The sequence below is a fragment of the Monodelphis domestica genome, chromosome 1 (genome assembly GCF_027887165.1).
Source record: "Monodelphis domestica isolate mMonDom1 chromosome 1, mMonDom1.pri, whole genome shotgun sequence".
NCBI classification, from domain to species: Eukaryota; Metazoa; Chordata; class Mammalia; order Didelphimorphia; family Didelphidae; genus Monodelphis; species Monodelphis domestica.
In genome coordinates, this window is record NC_077227.1 from 279,667,577 (window position 1) to 279,686,784 (window position 19,208).

Genomic DNA, 19,208 nt, shown 5'->3' on the forward strand with positions numbered 1-19,208 from the left:
TCTGGGAGCTATATTTCTACTTGCAGTAAAGGGATTAGAGAGATTCTAGGGGACACCTCAGGATGCCTAGTTGTAATGGAGATAGAGATATTTCTGAAAGATAGAGAGATGCTACTAGAGGGGTTACTCTGGGGTTGCCTATTGATCACTACTGATGGCTAATAGATCAATATTTTTCCTACCCTCCTCCTTCCTCAATACCACCCTTCACCACCCTTTTCTGAAACCTTTTGGCTTCACCCCTCCCTCCTGAGTGGATTCTGAAGTTTATGAGCAAACACTCTTTTCTCTTCCTTTCTTAAGTAAGGGGGTTTATTGGGAACATCAGGATGGACAACTGAGGTAAGATGAGATGAGAGGAATGAGGGTCTCCCTAATCTATAATGAGAATTAGGAGGATTTTAGGAAATGTCAGTCCTGTTACAACTGTGACACAAAAGTCTCTCAAGGAGATGGAGGACAACTGTTTAATCTTCTTCTTTTTTCAAATTCAAATTTCACATATACAATCAGTTGAATCAGTAGATTCAACTACCACCATCAGCCACACAAAACCTTCTTGCCTCCCCTCTCCAAAGCCAAGAGCCTTCAGCCTAGGATAGAAGCTAACATGGATCTGTCCCCAGCTTCTTCCCTCTTCAGCCTAGCTTGACTCCAACTGGCTTTCCTGGAAACATTCTGTTTGGAATGTTCACCTTGATTGACATATGAGGTCCCCAGCTTTCTGTCTTGTATGCATGAAGTTCTCTCTTCCTTCATGCCTCTTCCACAGACAGCAAAGTCCCCTACATGTTTTCTCTATCATCAACTCTGTGCAGCAGGTGTTGTGCTTCACTCATCTTATATGTGAAGAAATCAAGTCTGAGAGCAATTAAGTGACTTGCCCAGGACTACACGGATTTTCCTTCCTAGACCATCATCACTCAATTCATTATACCATCTGGCTGCCTATAATCAACACTGCAATATGCACATATGAACTAAGCAGTCAGCTGCAGGAGGGGTAGAACTTCAATCAGGCATTAGCAAAAATAAATAAACTCTAAAGATTTAGAGCCAGGAAGAATCTTAAAAGATCATCTAGCCAAAACCCCTCACTTTACAGGTTAGAAAATTGAGTTAGCATTAAGACAAATAACTGGGATTCAAACCCAGGTCCTCTGGACTAGGAATTTCCCCACTATGGTGTAATATAGCATGTTCCCTCTCACCCCCCCCTTAACATTTCCTTTCTCACTTTCCAAGTGAATCGCCATCAAATCTTTTCTTCTTGGCAAAGCAAATGGACCATTGGAAACTGGAGGAAGGATAAAGGGTTGGGCTACATCATGGCTACATCCTTCCCTTTGCAAACCCAGCCCAATGCCCAGAGACCGCTCCCCATTGAAGAAGCAGAGTAGAGATAGCCTCTTGCCACAATATCTGCCCCATAACCAGTTTTTCCCCTCATAAGTTTCTTAAAGGCCAGTTATCCAACATGTGATTTGTGAGTCAGATATGGTCCATCCATATATGGCAGGGAGTATGGCCTGTCTGAGATTTTTAGGACCCCTCCCTGCAAAAAAGACTTTCTCTATAATTAGAGAAGGTACCCTAGTGATCTGACTGCTGCTTTTTTGTACAGCTAACTCTTGCCAGGTATCAACTTGTAGAAATTTCATGCAGCCCAAATATATATATATATATATATATATATATATATATATATATATATATATAGATAGATAGATAGATAGAGATAGAGATAGAGATATAGATATATGATTTTTGCTTACATAATGCAATACTGGAACAGCAGGGGGTGGTGGGATGGTGGGATGGTGGATGCCCTTTTCTTAAAGAATCCTTTTTTAAAGAGACCCAGTGTGGAGGTTCAGACCTTAAGCTAGAGGTTCTTATCTGTGTGCTGGACCCTTTTGCCAATCTGATGAACCCTGAGGACCCCTTCTCAGAGCAACGTTTTTAAATGTGCAATATAAAAAGGCATAAGATTACAAAGGAAACCAAGGGTTAGTGTAATAAAAGATGTAATTTGGGGGGTCTCATGGTCCCCCTAAAATCTATCCATGGAATTCTTTGGGGATCCATGGGCCCCAGGTAAAGAACTCCTGCCTTAAGCTATTATTAGTAATTACCTTTAGATAAATTAATTGCCAACTAAGAACAAGAATGAGGCTCAGTAGAAATACTTGGGGTGGGAGTGGAGGGGGGTGTCTGCAGCATAGCTGTATGGATCAGGAATTTGAGAACCAAGCCTAGAGATAAGAGATCCTGGATTCAAATCTGACCTTAGATACTCCCTAGCTGTGTGACTCTGGACAAGTCACTTAACCCCAATTGCCTAACCCTTACCTCTCTTCTGCCTTAGAACCACTTCACAGTATTAATTCTAAGAAGAAAGGTAAGGGTTTAAAAGAAAAGAAAAGAAATACCTGAGGAAGGAAAGGTAATAATGGTATGAATGAAAGAGTGCTAGCTATAAAATCGAGGAATCTTGGTTCAAATCCCTCCTCTGACGTTTACTACCTGGTGATTTGAGGCCAGTCACTTAACTTACCCAGGCTTCAGTTTCTTCAACTATAAAACTACATCCATTCCAACTCTAAAAACTATGATCCTATCAGACAAAGAGGTGGGACGGTACCCAAGGTATGCTAGTGAAGGTTTAACATTTGCCTCTTGGCTGGATGGTGAGGGTGAGAGGGGAGTATGCACAACATACTTTTAAATTTAATCTGTATTTTTAATACTTTTCCCATCACTTTCTTGAATCTTGAGAATTAACAAAACACAAAGTTAAGTCCTGGTTTGTAGCTCATTTCTGAGGAATAAATGCTCCCACTACAAATTTAACAATAAGGTCTCACTAGCCAGTTAGAGCTAGCTCTAGCACACCCCCTGTATGGTTACAAAGATAAACTTCATCTCCTTTGAGGTTTGCCCAAGGCTGGTCTTAGTCATAGTAGGCAAACTCATCTGGTACTTTTGGGTAAGAGAAAAATACCTGGGCAATAACAATCTTCAGCAGTTGTAGTTCCTGGCTCTCTTCTCTCCCAGTCAAAGATGGAGAAGGAAAAGAACCAGGAGAGATCCAGGCTCAGTTAAAAATCCTGATTCCAGTGTTGGTGACTATCATCCCAACTTGGGATGGAGTCTGGGAAGAGCTGATTTTGTCAGAGCAGAGATCTGAAAATGGGAATGGGAGAGCCAGAGACACCCAAGGATGCAATCCCTCCTTATCTAGGATTTTGCTTCATGGTAGTTTGCTTCTGCCTTAAAGATTACAAAATGGTGGCCACTCTTGGATGGTATGCCCCTTCCTAGGGAGAAAAGAAGAAAAAGATAGAGAACCAGGGAAACTGAAGATTTCAGCAGAGTATAATGGAGGGGAGAGAATTGAACTGGGCTGGTAACATTAAAAGACGTGTAGAACCAGGCCTGGAGGCACAAGGTCCTGGGTTCAAATCTGCCCTCAGATACTTCCTAACTGTGTGATCCTGGGCAAGTCACTTAACCCCCATTGCCTAGCCCTTACTGATCTTCTGCCTTGGAGCCAATACACAGTATTGATTCTGAAGTGAAAGGTAAGGGTTTAAAAAATAAAAGAGATGTCCATAATACATTAAAATGGGAAAATTAAGATCATATAATAGTTTTGGTTTGGAAAGGGAGAGTGGATGAGGGCAGATGAAGTTATCAGAGGCAGGGACAGAGACGGTGGCCAGAATAGACAAGATAATCTCACCATTTGTCCAAGCTCAGCCCTGCATGTCGTATTCTCATAGGTAGCAGTTGCTCCCTTGTTCAACCTCCATTGGTTTAATTGATATATTGAATGAATATATTGAACAGGCATGCTCCTGAGGAGTACCTTTCCCATGCTGGACACCAAGTGAATTTGGGAATATGGTGCTGATAACAAGAGATAATAGTTTCCAACACATTCTCCATATTTTCACCTGAGACTTTGGGTCCCATCAAATCCGCCAGACTTGGGTTAAGGTTTATTATGCAGTATCTTCTCAGAGTGGACACAACTTCCAGCTACCCTACATATTCAAGCCTTTATAGTCCCTCTCCTCTGAGAAAACCAGTATAAGGCTAGCTCTAAAAATTACCAAGAACACTAGTACTCTTGTCAACTGTTCATTATTAGAGAATCAGACTTTCAGAGCCGGAGAAGGTCAGCAAAACCTATTCCCCAGCCCCCACTTTGCTTGACTTTCAGGCAGAACGACACTTAAACTAATCTTGCAGACAACAGAGAATCAAGAGAAGGACATTCTGACATGTTAGCAGTTAGCTATCAGAAAATTCTTTGTTATATCTAACTTATTCTTGAGCTACAATTATTCAGTCCTTGGTGGAGTTAAAGAAGAGCTCAGCATCACCCTAGGTATAAGTAATAGTCTTTTATACACTCATCGATGCCTTTTAAGTGGCTCCTCAGAGTCTTCTTCCAAACAGCTCAATGACTCAGAAAGAATAGTCACTTTGTTCTCCCTTCCACCTTATCACACTACAGTATTCTGACTGAAATCTTAGTTTCTCATTATCACCAAGCTCAACTTTTACTCTCCCCTTGTTCAGTTTTTCATCCCTGTCGGGGAAATGTTTGCTCATTCCTACTCCCTACCCACTCCCACAGCCATAACTAGGGTCTGGACAGAAAGGGCTTTTCAGCTTCTCCCCAAGCATCATATTCAAAGACTCTGCTTTCTCCTGGGAGTGGGGATGATGCTTCTTCATCCCTACTATGGTCCAGTGATGTCCACTGACTCCATTTCTCCATAGGGTGTTGGAGAAAGGAGCCAGGCACAATATGAGAGGATGATTTTATTTTATTTTATTTTAATTGTCATGCAAAACACAATTCCATATTGGTTATTGTTGTAAGAACACACTCATAAATCCCCCAAATCCCCAAAATAAAACCATAAAAACACTGCTGGGAAAGACAACCCCAATAGTTCTTTCTCCAGAGGCAGATAGCATTCCCTGTCATAAGTCTTTCAGGATTGTCCCAGATCAGTGCACTGCTAAAGGCAGCCAAGTTTTCACAGTAATCATCGTACAATATTGCTGTTATTGTGTACAGAGTACTCCCATTTCTGCTTATTTCATTCTGCATCACTTCCCACAGATCTTTGCAGCTTTTTCTGAAATCACCTTGCTTCTCATTTCTTATAGCACAATCGTATCCCATCATCAAGATGTACCACAATTTGTTTAGCTATTCCCCAATTGATGGACATCTCTGAGGGAGGGGTGATTTATTTTAATTTGTGTTGAAATTTTTTATTTAATTAATTAATTTAGAATATTTTTCCATGGTTACATGATTCGTGTTCTTTCCCTCCTCTCCCTCCCATAGCCAATGAGCAATTCCACTGGGTTTTACTTGTGTCATTGATCAAGACCTATTTCCATATATATTATTGCTATTTGCACTAGGATGATCATTTAGAGTCTATATACCCAATCATATCCCCATTGACTGATGTGATCAAGCAGTTGTTTTTCTTCTGTGTTTCTATTCCTGAGGGGGTGATTTTAATGGCAGTGGAGGTTGGGAAAGGAGGAAAGGAAAAATGGGTAACCCCTGTCCCTCCACTAACATACTGGCATTCATCCCCCTATACTTTGGTGGTAAAGTGGCGGGAAAGTCATTGTCCCTGGCTGTAGATGTCAGGGAGGACTGAGAGGGATCAAACCACCCCCTTTATCTCCACAGCTGCACTGGGGCAGGTCAGTCTTTCCTGGGCTCACTTACCTTCCCACTCTCTTTCTAAACCTTGCTTTCTCTCCTCACCTCCTCAGTCCTACCCAGCTCCATCCTAACCCTTCCCTGTCTCCAGCCTCTGCCCTCAGGAATAACCCTCCATTATTAACAAACTATCCTTTTTCTAGATGACTTCCTTTCACATTCCTTCTGCCTTGTGTTGTTCACTGAAACCTCGCTTTCTCCTGAAAATTCTATATCTCTTGTATCTCTGAGGCAGGCTGTTCTTTCTCTCATACCTGCCCTTCATGCCCCATTCCTCAACCTCAACCTGGCATACAGACATGAGAGAAGCTGGCATATTCCTTGCTCTTTACTGCCACCTGCTGACTTTCTGTCTGTTGCCATCCCTCAGTAACCGTCTTTCCCAACTCTAAAGCTCAGCCTATCTTGTCTAGATCTTTGTTGCTGTCCTCTAGGAACCTTCAGGTCATTCTCCCTCTTCCCCAAGAAGTTCAGGACCTGGCTTTGTCTTCTCTACCCCTACTCTGCCCCCTTCAGATAATCTGCTTCTACCCAGTGTAACCCCTACTTGCTAAAAGTCCTCATTATGATTCTGCACATATCTAGAATTTAGGAAGAAAGGCTTCTAGATCATCTTACACTTGCTAAATGAATGAATGAATGAATGAATGAATTAGGAAAAAATGCCCAAATCCTCTGTAGCAAAGAACTGTTTCATGGAATCACAGAATTTCAAAGTTGGAAGGCACCATGCTGCCCATCTAGTCCAACCTGCACCTTAGCAAAGAAATCCTACGACACCCTACACATGGTCATCTAGCCTTAGCCTAACACCTTCCGGGAAGGCAGAACCCACCACTTCCAAAGGAAGCTTGCTCCATTTTGAGGCAGGTCTAATTACTAGGAAGTTGTGTTTTGGTTTTGATTTGTTTTCCCTTTAAGGGGCCCTGAGGGCCAACCCTAATTAGAGGCTGTCATTCCAGGAGAGTCGAATTTATGCAGTGGCCTCATCTGGCATGCAGCTGTCTGAGGTATCTCCGGAAAATGATGCTTCTTCCTGTGGTAAGTCCCAAACCAGACCTGATATTGGGGAGGGGTTCAGGGGAATGGCTATCTCTGGGGGGGGGGGGGGGAGGAAAGGAGATTTTCGGGAAAGAGTGCTCTTTCTAGGGTCATTTAAGACCAGGGGATATTGAAACTAAATAGCTACCCCTACCCCTTTGCTTGAAAACTAACTGTGAAAATGAAGGTTGAAGGCAATTTTGAAAGGGAAAAAGAGTCACAAAAAGGTGGCCTGAGGATGTAGGAAAGGGAATGGATGAGGTGGCATTCAACCCAGCCCCTTTGTTTTAATAATAGGATGGGGGCAGGTAGAGGTACTACCAATCATTTTACAGGGATAGGGAATGATTAAAGATTGGACCTGTGATTTCACTGGTATAAGGAACAATCTGGACTTAAAGTCAAGAAGGTCTGAGTCCTAATTCTAGCTGAGTGATTATGGGAAAGTCACTCTACCTGTCTCAGTTTCCTTATCTGTAAAATGGGAATAACAGCACCTATCACTCAAGATTGGCATGAAGATCAAATAAAGTAAAATACATAAAGCACTTTGTAAACCTTAAAGCACAATGTAAATTTTAGCTATTTTTTCCTAGTATTATTCTTTACAATTTTTATAGTTTTGGAGAATTGCCTACAGCACTGACTTCTTGCCAAGGATCCAACAGCCAGTTTATGTTAGAGGCAGGATTTAAATCTAGATCTCCCTAGCTCTAAAGATGGCTTTCATTAAATATCTACCAATAATATTAGCCATTTATATAGCACTTTCACATACATTTGATCCTAGAGTATTCTTTTCATTTTACAGATGAGGACGGTAAGGGATTTACCTAAAGTTAAGGCAAGGTTAGAGTCTAGATCTTATAGTTTCTAATACAGTGTTCTTTCCATGACAACACAGCTGTTAACATATGTGTTAAATATTAACCTTAGAAGTGCTTTTTTTTTTTTTCCAAAACCACTGGGTAGCAGTCCCTCAAGCAATTTAGGAAACCCCCAAAGGGTCATCACCCTGATTTTCTATACTCTAGATATGATTCTGGTAGAGGTTAAAGGAATCTTCAAGAGTATAGCTTCAGATATGAAAAAACAAAACTTTCTTTCAATGAGAGTTGTGTATATCTTGGGAGGTAATGAGTTCCCTGTTGCTTATAGTTCTTTAGTGTAAGTAACCACTTACTAGGGATGATGTAGAGGGATTCTAGCTAATGTATGGATTAGGATGGGTGATGTTCCTTCCAACTCTGATATTCTGTGATTTGAGGGGAGTTGGAACAGGGAGTAGAATAAAGTAAAAATTTCTCAGGCAGTCAATAATTTATTATTTTAGAATTGGCATTATACTCCTTCCTTGGATATAAAAGACAGGGAAGAACATTGATTTCTACGGAAATCTCCCATTTCCTCCCCATACTACAGTGAAGTTCATGGCCCAGAAAGACAGGAAGAGGCATTGATTACCCCCAAGTACTCCCTGATATGGGATCTCACAATGAGACTAGTGTATCCCTAGATTGCCCATTCAAGTCATTTCCTTTCTCTACCAGTTTTCTTCCTGGGTTATGGTAACCTAGTATTTAGCATCTCTTCTCTCTTCCCACCTCCAGCTGCAAGTTCTACCTCCCTCACCTCACCTGGGTCCTTCTACAGGCTTATCTACAAGAATTTCCATGTGCCTGTTTATACCACATTGAAGGGGGTAAGGAACCAAGAGCTAATAATACCCTTTTAGGGAAGACCCCTAAAGCTTTGGTTGGTAAAGTTAGCATGGGCATCTAACGTTGGGATTTTACCTCTGTATGTCTCTGAGCTCATGGCAGGACTATATCATGCCCCTCAACATTGAGCACCATTTCCCAAGAAGAACTCTTTCCATGTATCCCTATAGAGAATTAGTCCTTGGTCAAGACCACACTTACCATACCTTTAATATGTTCCCTAATATTAGAGCACCATGCCATTTGTGTTCATGTCAGTATTCCCATGTCTGGGAAATTTCTTTAGGATGAAAATCAAAGAAGATGAGGTAAAGAGAATACAAGAAACAAGTAGTCTAGGAAATCAGGATGGTGGTACTAGTGAAGTATTAATCCATCTCAATTTTTAACTTAACTTTTCACTACTTAAAGCATCTGTGTGATTTTATCAGTAATCTCATTTTCACTTTTGCATTAGCAACTGCATACATTCATGACTATGCATAGTAAAAAAATGAGAAGTAGGATGTGCACAAGTTTGTGGAGCAGCTAGAATCTCACTAGGCACTTCACTGATCTTTTTCACCTTACCATTGTAGAAGAAAGAGTTCCCTATATATTTGGAGTGTTGGAGGTGATGTCAAGACCTCATCAGTCTTGAAGTCTTCTAACTGCAATTACTAAGGTCCCAGCAACCTATCTCTTAGTTATCAGAATGCAGCCAAGATAGAAAAGAGAAAGAGAGAGAGAGAGAGAGAGAGAGAGAGAGAGAGAGAGAGAGAGAGAGAGAGAGAGAGAGAGAGAGAGAGAGAGAGAGAGAAGAAAGGCTTACAAAAGTAGAGTATTGTCCAAAATCAATGTTTTTTTTTTTTTCAAATTTAAATATTAGCACAAAAAGTTACATAATCCTATGGAATTACTAGTGAGGAAAAATGTTTAGCATGTTAGCAATTTTATTTTGTGTACTGCATTTTATGAGTTATTTCATGGTTTACTATGTTAGGAAAAGTGTATGTTACTAGAATTAATGTTTTGTTATAAATAATTATATGTATAAAAGTATATTTTCAGCCATCTTTAGTGAAAGATTACAGTTTTGGGTGGTCATTGGAACATTACCCCCTACATCTCGTAGGTTCAGTGTATTAACATTCATGTTTTTTACTTTCAAGCCATTTTCTATGAATGTAACCCCCATAAAAATGAGGATGGACTCTACATATACACCTCTTTATATCATTAGTGATGGCCTTCCCCTTAAACTTTGTAACTTTTTAGTATAATATTATACATTGTAGTTCTCTGCATCTTATACCTCCCTTAAGAATGTAAGCTCGGGAGCAGCTAGGTGGCTCAGTGGATTGAGCCTAGAGAAGGGAGGTCCCAGGTTCAAATCTGGCCTCAGACACTTCCTAGCTGTATGACCCTGGGCAAGTCACTTAACCCCCATTGCCTAGCTCTTACCACTCTTCTGCCTTAGAACCAATACACAGCATTGATTCTAAGACAGCAGGTAAGGGTATTAAAAAAAAAGGTATAGACTCCATGAGAGAAGGAAATCTCTCCTCCAAAATCTAATACATAATAGGCACCTAATAAATGTTCATTGTTATAAAAAGCACTGTAATCTCTCCCAAAATGTGCCCAGCTCTAACCATTCTTTAGGAGATATTGAACAGACTTTACTCCAGGGTGTTGGAAGGTCAGATGAAGTAGAAATTATATCTTTAGTTTCTTCTACACAATCAACACACTTCGTGACTTCTGGGATGGGGGGAATTGATTTTCCAGAGAGCCACTCAAATCAGCACCATGCCCTTTCTGGATGAATCCTCTGGCTCTGAAGATGACTGCAGCTCCCAAGCTAGTTTCCAAACTTCCATCACCTGCATGGAGTCCAGGAAGACCAGTGTACCAGGCAGTCCACGGGCTATCAAGAGAGGTACAGGGAACCTGGGTGCATGAATAAAGTCTCAATAATCTTAACCAGCAGACAGTATCCCAACTCTATCCAATGGACAATGAGCTATGGGGGTGAATCCCCTTTGGGTTGTGGGACACTACTACTCCTATTGAAGGGTATCAATCTATAAGAGATAAATCAATTGTAAAAAGAATGTCTCTAAAGCAAGAGTTCTTAACTTTTTTGGTGCTGTGGACCACTTTTGTTGTATGGGGAAGCCTATATACTCCTACTGATTGTAATGTTTTAAATGCATTTACAAATTCATAGGATAACAAAGGAAATATTGAAATTAAGTTATTAAGATATATTTTTAAAACAAATTCACAAACTCCATATTAAGAACTCCTACTCTAAAAAGTTTACATTGACTCTTTTGAATTAGTTATTTAAACTTCCTTAAATCCCTGGAAAAGAAAAAGAGATAATTTTAAGATGGTCCCATTTTGGGGAAAGTTTTGACTTTTTTATTAAGAATTTGATACATCAAGTAAAACCAACTCTTGGGAAAACCAAAACAAACATACTGTCAGAAAAGCTTTTTAGAAGAAAAAAATTAAATTAAATTAAATTAAATGTTAACAGAATTCAGGCCACATTACAAAAAAAAAACCTATAAATTTTGACCACTGAAATGGAGAAACTGAGGTGCAGAGTTGAAAAAGAACATCCAGAGAAAGTCTTTTTGGTAAAGTGAGAAATGGAGTTCTTGGGACCATTAAAAAAAATCCCTTGTAAAACAAATCAATTGTCTCTTACCTCCTTCTTTGTAAAGAATTCTTGTAGGAATACAAGGTGGGAACAACCTGGACTAATTCATGAAGAGAAAAACTATTTACCACTAAGTCTCCTCTTCTTTCACTATTGGCAATAACTAAGAAGTGTCATCACCCCATCACCTAAGCAGCTTGACCTTCACTATATCTCTTCAGCCTGTTTTAGAAGGAAGAAGATATGACACTTAGAAGCTCATTTCTTTCTCAGGAGATTGGGCAGCAATGTGCTTGAAAAAAGCATGAGCGTGTCACTTCACTCTTTCCCCTCACCAAACTCATGTCTCTGTGGCCAGGCGTCTCCATATCCTCGCTGAGCTCAGAGAGTGACTATGCTATTCCCCCTGATGCCTATTCCCTGGACAGTGACTACTCAGAACCTGAATACAAAGTTCAACGGACCTCAATCTATTCCATTGATGAGCTTGGATCCTTGGGGGTAAGTGGGACCTTGGAAGCATGGCTCCAATGGCTGAAGAAGAAAAGATCTTGCTGGAGACTTGCCATACTCCTTTCATTAGAAACTGTAAAGAAAGGCTGACACATCTTATGTCAAGTGCATTAGGATTATCCCTATCTTTTTTTTATAAAATCTAGAAAATATTTGGTAATAGTAAATACTTAAACTGCCCTAATAGTGCATTTCCTGAAAACAGTTAAGCAAAACTTCCCAAATAGCCAAGTTACAAGTGATAATTCATGTCATTTTACATTTTTAAAAGTTTATACATCATTAAGAAAAAAGGAACATGCCTTTTAATTTGACAATAAGGTACAACGTTGTTTGTTGTAATGTTGTTATTGACAATGTGGTGGTCATACAAGGCTTCCCATATTTCTCTTATTTTTAAAAATTATTTGTCTTTCCTTTTGGAATAATAATATTCCATTATATTTCTATATCAGTTTGTTCAGTCATAACTCAGTTCCAACTTTTAGAAATTAGAAATAACATGGCTACTACATAAATTACATACACATAATAATATGTGTTTTGCTACATTTTTGTACATGAGAGTTTTTTCTTGCTGAAGATAACCTTGAAGCATAGTCTCAGCAGTAGGTTAAAGAGTATAAACCATTTAATAATTTTTCTTGCATAATTCCATATTGTTTTCCAGAAATAATGGCAGTAGACTACCATGCTTGTTTTCCCATTCCCATTCAACAATGAATTTTCCTATATTTCTAACTTATCAGTGTCTGATGATACCTCAAGGTTTTTTTTTAATTAATTTCTTGTATGAGGTTTTAAATAAGTTGGCTGATGTAGATATTTGGTATTTTGTCTTTTGAAAACTTCCTATTCTATTGAAATGGCTCTCAATCTTATGTTTGTCACTTATCTATAAATTTTAGGTATTAGACTTTAATAATAGATATTTAATGCAAATGTAACTGGGATTGAGACTTCAGAAGAAGCTGGCGACCTGGAAGGGTCAGAGACAGAGACAGAAAGACAAGGACAGAGAGAGAGAGAGAGAGAGAGAGAGAGAGATTTAAATGTAATGGGGAAGGTCTTCAGATACAAAGTAAGCATTTCCTACCCCAGAAAGGGTTTGAGATTTAAATATTTTTAATTGCAGATTCACTCAATAATATGGAGTAACTATATATATATATATATGTATATATATGCAATTTTCACTCAAATTACATATGTATGTGTGTGTGTGTGTGTGTGTTGTCATTCGGTCATTTTCACTCCCATCTAATTATATATACAAATACACATACACATACATATATACACTGCACTCAATGATGGTGGCCTTTGGAGGTGTTATCTTACTCTAGTTAGTGATTTGTGAATTCTCTTACTTAATGGTAAGTAGGGGTACTTTAAGTTCTTGATGTGATTAGCTAAAAATAGACAAGAGGAGAGTTAATCCTAGCTTCACAATAGCCATTCTAGAGAGACAAACATACAGAGATGGTGACCTTTGTAGTTTTATTTCTGTATCTTGCTACTTTACTGAAATGATTTTCTCCAATAATTATTGGTTGATTTTCCAGGACTATCATATTGTCTGCAGAAAGAAAGAATTTTTACTTTCTCTGTTTGTGCTTATTCTCTTGATTTTTCTTCCTTATTTTTATTTATATTCCTTATCTTACTTTCTAATATTAACAGTAGAGACAGTGGAAAACCTTGATTCAACCCTTGTCTTATTGAGAAAAGTTTCTAGTGTTTCTCCATAACACTGTTAGCTCTTTCTTTTTACTCAGCACTTCAGCTCTTATTAAAAATTCTTTTTAATTCTGTAGTTGTTTGGGGGTGGGTAATAGCATTTAAAAAAACAAACAAACCGTACCATCTATCTTGGGTTAGATATTAGGTATCAATTCCAAGGCAGGTAAAGGCTAGGCAATTGGAGTTAAGTGATTTGCCCAAGATTACACAGCTAGGAAGTATCTGAGGTCACATTTGAACCCAGTTCCTCCCATCTCTAAGTCGGGCTCTCTACTCTCTATCCACTGAGCTACCCAGCTGCCCCTTTAATAGTTGTTGTTTTTTAAACATAAATAAACCCTGTTTTGTCAATGGCTTTAGTGATTTGGGGAGGAGGCATTAATTATGCTAAGGAAGCACCATGGTATGGTGAGTATTTAATGAATAAAGCACCATCCTCAGAGTCAGGAAGACCTTAGTTCAAGTACTGATTCTGACACATATCACTGATTCTTGGCCAGTCATTCAATATCTTGGTGCTCTAGGTAACTCTCTAAGAGTTAGCTATCTCACTGCAGAGGAGGTGCTGGTCTGCATTAGTCACTATTAGCTCCTTACATCAATGAAATGAGGTCTGGTTAAAAAAATACTAATAGTTTCTTTAATATTGAACCATCCTTATGTGCCTGGTATAATTTTTAGATGTGCCCTACTAGCTTCTTTGCTATTTTTTACTTAATATTCTTGCATCAATATTGATTAATACTATTGTTCTATAGTTTTCTTTTGTAACCCCTTACTTTCTTAGAATTTATTTCTTAGAATTCTTAGAATTGTTGCAGCTAGGTGGCACATTGGATAGAGTGCTGGGCTTAGAATCAGGAAGACCTGTGTTCAAATGTCAGCCTCAGGGGCAGCTGGATAGCTCAGTGGATTGAGAGCTAGCCCTAGAGACGGGAGGTCCTAGGTTCAAATCTGGCCTCAGACACTTCCCAGCTGTGTGACCCTGGGCAAGTCACTTGACCCCCATTGCCTAGCCCTTACCACTCTTCTGCCTTGGAGCCAATACACAGTATTGACTCCAAGAGGGAAGGTAAGGGTTTAAAAAAAATGTGTCAATGATGATTCAATAATTGAGAAGGCTGAGTGTGAAGAGAACAAAGATCTAGAATCAGGAAGACAAGTTCAAATCTATCTAACTATGGGATCCTGGGCAGGTCATTTAACCTATGCTTCAGTTTCCTCATCTGTACAATGGTGATAACATCTTACCTCCTAGAGCTGTTGTGAGGATCAAATGAGATACTTCAAAGTGCCATTTATTATTGTCAATAATAATAGTAATTAGTTTCATGTAATTAATGTGAATATAATCATAATATGTGGGCTGCAGTATACTAGATACTCTTTTTTTTTTCTTTCTTCCTCAACTTCTTTTTCCTCTCATACCTATAGGAATCACTAGAGAAGTCCGGCTACCTACTGAAAATGGATAGTAGGGTGAAGACATGGAAAAGACGTTGGTTTGTTCTAAGACACAGACAAATCATGTACTACAAGTCCCCGGTAAGACCCTTCCCACAGACCTATCACCATGGCCCAACCATAGGACAATACAAAGAGGTGCCAAAGTAGGGGGGCAGCATGGGCTAGGCCAGTGCAAGAGACATGGGGGGAGAGGAGGAAGGAGTAAACAGCCAGTCCCATGCTTAAACTTTAGCAAGTTTTGAACCATTAGCATGAAAACCCATGAGAAGGAATATAACCCAGGAGAAAATTTGCATCTTCATATGTGACAAGGAAATCACTTTAAAAGACTGATATATATTAATTTAAGGTCGCCAAGGAATTCAGCTGTGTAATTCCTAAATGAAAACTCAAGTCAGCAGTCAACCTTTTATGGAGTTTAATTACAAACAGGAGGAAGAAAGGTATTAGAGATAGAGAGAGAGAGGGAGAGAGAAAGGGGAGAGAAGGGAATAGGGCTTAAATATCCCTTCTGTTTAGGCTGGGCCAAAAGGCCCAAGCCCTTAGATAGCTGAGGCAAAGAAAAGAGATCAGTCCCTATCACTCATGTGACCAAAATGGAGAAACAGTCTCAGGGGCCTCCACCTCCAGCTTCTTTCAGAGCAAGCTTCTCAGAGCACAACCTCTCCAATCAACCACCCCTAGTCCTCAGACCCCGCTATCTTTAAGGAAACCATCCAAGTTCCCTCCCCTCAGTTCTCACATCTACCAATCACTGTCCATGTCTTCCCTGTGCCAATGGTGGCTCTACCTTAACCCAGGACCGCCCAGAGGTCTGTGGCTTTGCACATGTATGTTGAAGGTCATATTCTCAAATAATTAAATCTTGATCCTTTGCTGCAGCCCTTCCTAAATCCTGTTACCCTGAGTAGGGTGGAGATTGGAATAATTAACTTTTGATCTATGCTGCAGCCCTTCCTAAATCCTGTTACCCTGAATAGGGTGGAGATTGGAATAATTAAATTTTGATCTATGCTGCAGCCCTTTCCATTGTTCAGCAAAAGGTTTCTGTCCTAAAGTAATCTTAAGAAGGGAGGAGGAGGAACCTCCCTTGCCAATGGGGTTCACATTCCAATGGTGAAATTTCCAACATTCACAAGTCTAAGAAATTTTAAGGTTTACACATATTACAACCAAGAGGCTTACAATAGAATACAGGAAGGAAAGCCTGAGGGCTATAAAGCTTTGCAGCTCCCGCAGTGGCTTCTGGACCCATTTCAGTAGCTCAGGCTGTTCTTTCCGGATGTCAGTCAAAGGGTCCTGATTGGGTTACTACTTCTTAGCCTATAAGGCAAAGCCCAGGCACCATATCCCCAAGCATTGCCCATGTTCTCTAAGGAGTCTTCCTAAGTTGAGAAACCAACACCAGGGAAGCCTGTGTGCCCTGTCAGAAGAGTATGAGAGGGAGAGAAATGATAATGGTGTAATTCAAGCAAAAATGCCCCCACACCCAACCCTACTCCTCTGCTGCCTCTTCCTGCAGAGTGATGTGATCCGGAAACCACAAGGTCAAGTGGAGCTGAACTCGCACTGCCACATTGTCCGAAGAGAAGGAGCACAGACATTTCAGGTGAGTCTTACCTGTATATGCACTCATAATATCCTGAAACATCGTTGGCTATGGGAGGGTGGTGGGAGGAGGGGAGGGAAAGCACATGAATCATGTAACCATGGAAAAATATTCTAAATTAATTAATTAAATAAAATTTTAAAAGAAATCTCCAGAAACAGAGCCCAGACACTGAGAACAAGATGAAAAAGTGAACCCAGAAGTAACTGAGTCCGCATTAGGTTATCGAAGTTTGTAGAGAAGATGCTAAGTTTGAATCTGTCCAAAACCCCCATAATTCCTGGGTGTGAGAAAGGAAGAAAGGAAAAAAGAAAGAAAAGAAATGCGGGAAGGGAGAGAGTAATGTTTAAAGAGGGAAAAGGAAAGAAGAAAGTATGAGGTAGAGAAAGTGGAGAAGGAAGAAGAGGCTGGGAAGATGGACCGATAAGTCTTGGAATCTGTGAAGACTTAAATGCCCTTCCTCTATTTCTCCTCATTCTCTCTGTTCTCTACAGCTCATCTCTGAGAAGAAAACCTACTACCTGACAGCAGATTCCCCCAACTTGCTGGAGGAGTGGATCCGAGTACTCCAAAGCTTGCTGAAAGAGCAGACCATTGGATCCCCAGCCCTGCCACAAAGTGGGGCCAAGCCCACTGTGAGAGGCTGGCTGACCAAGGTATGGGCAGCCCCCATATTGTGAGCTTCCAGAAAGGATAGTAGAAATGGGATGGAGAGAGGCCAGAAGGGGTTATGGAGGTCTGCCTCATACCATTTCATAGAGGCAGTTGGGTGGCACAGTGAACAGAGCCCGGGGTTTGGATGGCCCAAGTTCAAAATCAGCCTCAGATACTACTGCTCAACCATCACCTTCCTCAGCTTCCTTTTCTATAAAATGGGGATGATATCACTTTTCTAAGAGAAATGATAGGGTTTAGGGTTTTTTTTAATGCTTTATTATCCTTAAAATGCTAAGTAAGCATTGTCATTATTCCATAGAGCATTTTTATTCAGAATCTCCATGCACATTCTAGACCAATAATCTTGAAAGTCTAAGGCCATGGCATGACCCTCCCCCCACAATGCGTGGTTGACCAGTTTAAGGGCTAAAAGATGGATTGCAGCTTAGCCTCCCTAGGCAAAGCCAAAAGCAAAGGCTCTAGTAGATCCAGACCCCCTCTTTCTTCCATTATTTCCAGGATTACCCCATACTACACCTTCCCACCACTAGTCTCCTTCGGTTGTGTAAGCTCTACACTTTGCACCTGGCATTGGCCCTGAAGGGCTTTATAATCTGAGACAAAGGCACCTGCATCAGCTTGCGTAGGCAAAATGCTCCTCCCGATCATACCTACACCCTGCTCCCCAGATCACCTCAGAGCTGTGGCAAGCACCCCTGAGGGAAGGAAGAGAGGGGACTCCGTGTTCTAATTCATTTTTGATGAGACAGAATAAATCACCCTGGAGGAGCGATGGATGGATTTTGAACTTCCTAGCAGATTCCCTTTCATGATCTTTCTACCCCAAATCTACACCTCTTCTGAACTCTTTTATTTCTAGTGAGGGTACCAGCCATCACTCGGTTGGAAACCATGGTATTGTCCTCCTCTCTTCACCCTCCTGTATCCAAGATATCCAATCAGATGCCAACCCTGGCTGTTTCTACCTTAAAAATACATCTCTCAAATTTAACCCCTTCTCTTCAGTTACAGTTACCACGACTATTTCACATCCTCAATATCTCTTGCCTAAGCTACCAAAATAACCTCCTCACTGATCTCAGTTCTCTTTCCACTCCAATCCACCCTCCACACAGCTATCAAAGTCACTTTTCCTAAAGTACAAATAAAACCATGTACACTCCCCTGCTCCATAAACTCCTACTCCAGTGGCTCTCTATTGACTCTAGGATCAAATACTATCTCCTCTTTATCCCACGTTTAAAATTTCAACTTTTTGTGTAAGTTTTCTAATGGACATAATTGTTAGGAAGGCAGTGTTATGGCTGAAGAGGAAATTTTGTTTTGTATTTGTGTACATATCGATTATGGATTTTCTTGCTTTCTTAATGAGTAGAGGTGGGGAGGGGGAGGGAGAGAATGCTAACTTTAAAATAAAATTGAATTTTGAAAAGTTTAATTTATTTAGTACCCACTAAGCTCTGTTATGGATATAAAGCCAAAGAACTCAGTCTGATGAGGAAGTCAACATGCAATCAACTATGCACAAATGATCTACACAGGATAAACTGAAGGTAGTCTTGGGCACTAAGATTAAGGAGGACAGGGAAGAGCTTCTCGTACAAGGTGAAAGTTTAGCTGAGACTTGAAGGAAGCCAGAGAGGTCAGGAAATGGAGCTGACGAAGGAGAGAATGCCAGACATGGAGGACAGCCAAGAAAAATGCAGAGTTGGGAAAGTGTCTTATGAAAAGAACAATAAGATCAGTGCCACTGGATCACAGTGTACGTGGACTAGAAAGGTAAGAGGAAGCCTTTCAAAACCAAGAAAAGAGGGGGCAGCTAGGTGGCTTAGTGGATAGAGAATGAAGCCTGGAGACTCTTGGTCCTGGGTTCAAATTTGACTTCAGACACTTCCTAGCTGTGTGATCCCAGGCAAGTCACTTAACCTCTGTTGTCTAGCTCTTACTGCTCTTCTGCCTTAGAACATTTATATAGTATTGATTTAAGATGGATTTTTAAAAATGTGAGCAAAAGAT

The 19,208-nt window shown here is 40.2% G+C and overlaps 1 protein-coding gene across 3 annotated transcripts in view; it reads left to right on the forward strand.

Annotated features, from left to right (window-relative positions):
• Positions 1-19,208, forward strand: part of PLEKHH1 (pleckstrin homology, MyTH4 and FERM domain containing H1) — an 81,186-nt gene that overhangs the window by 36,331 nt on the left and 25,647 nt on the right. For all 3 annotated transcript variants that reach the window (XM_001378349.4, XM_007473080.3, XM_056810939.1), the window contains 7 exons: positions 6,730-6,808; positions 8,419-8,510; positions 10,300-10,450; positions 11,541-11,683; positions 14,873-14,983; positions 16,428-16,514; positions 17,009-17,170. In XM_001378349.4, the coding sequence (XP_001378386.2) occupies positions 6,730-6,808; positions 8,419-8,510; positions 10,300-10,450; positions 11,541-11,683; positions 14,873-14,983; positions 16,428-16,514; positions 17,009-17,170 (825 nt within the window). The remainder of the gene's footprint in view (positions 1-6,729; positions 6,809-8,418; positions 8,511-10,299; positions 10,451-11,540; positions 11,684-14,872; positions 14,984-16,427; positions 16,515-17,008; positions 17,171-19,208) is intronic.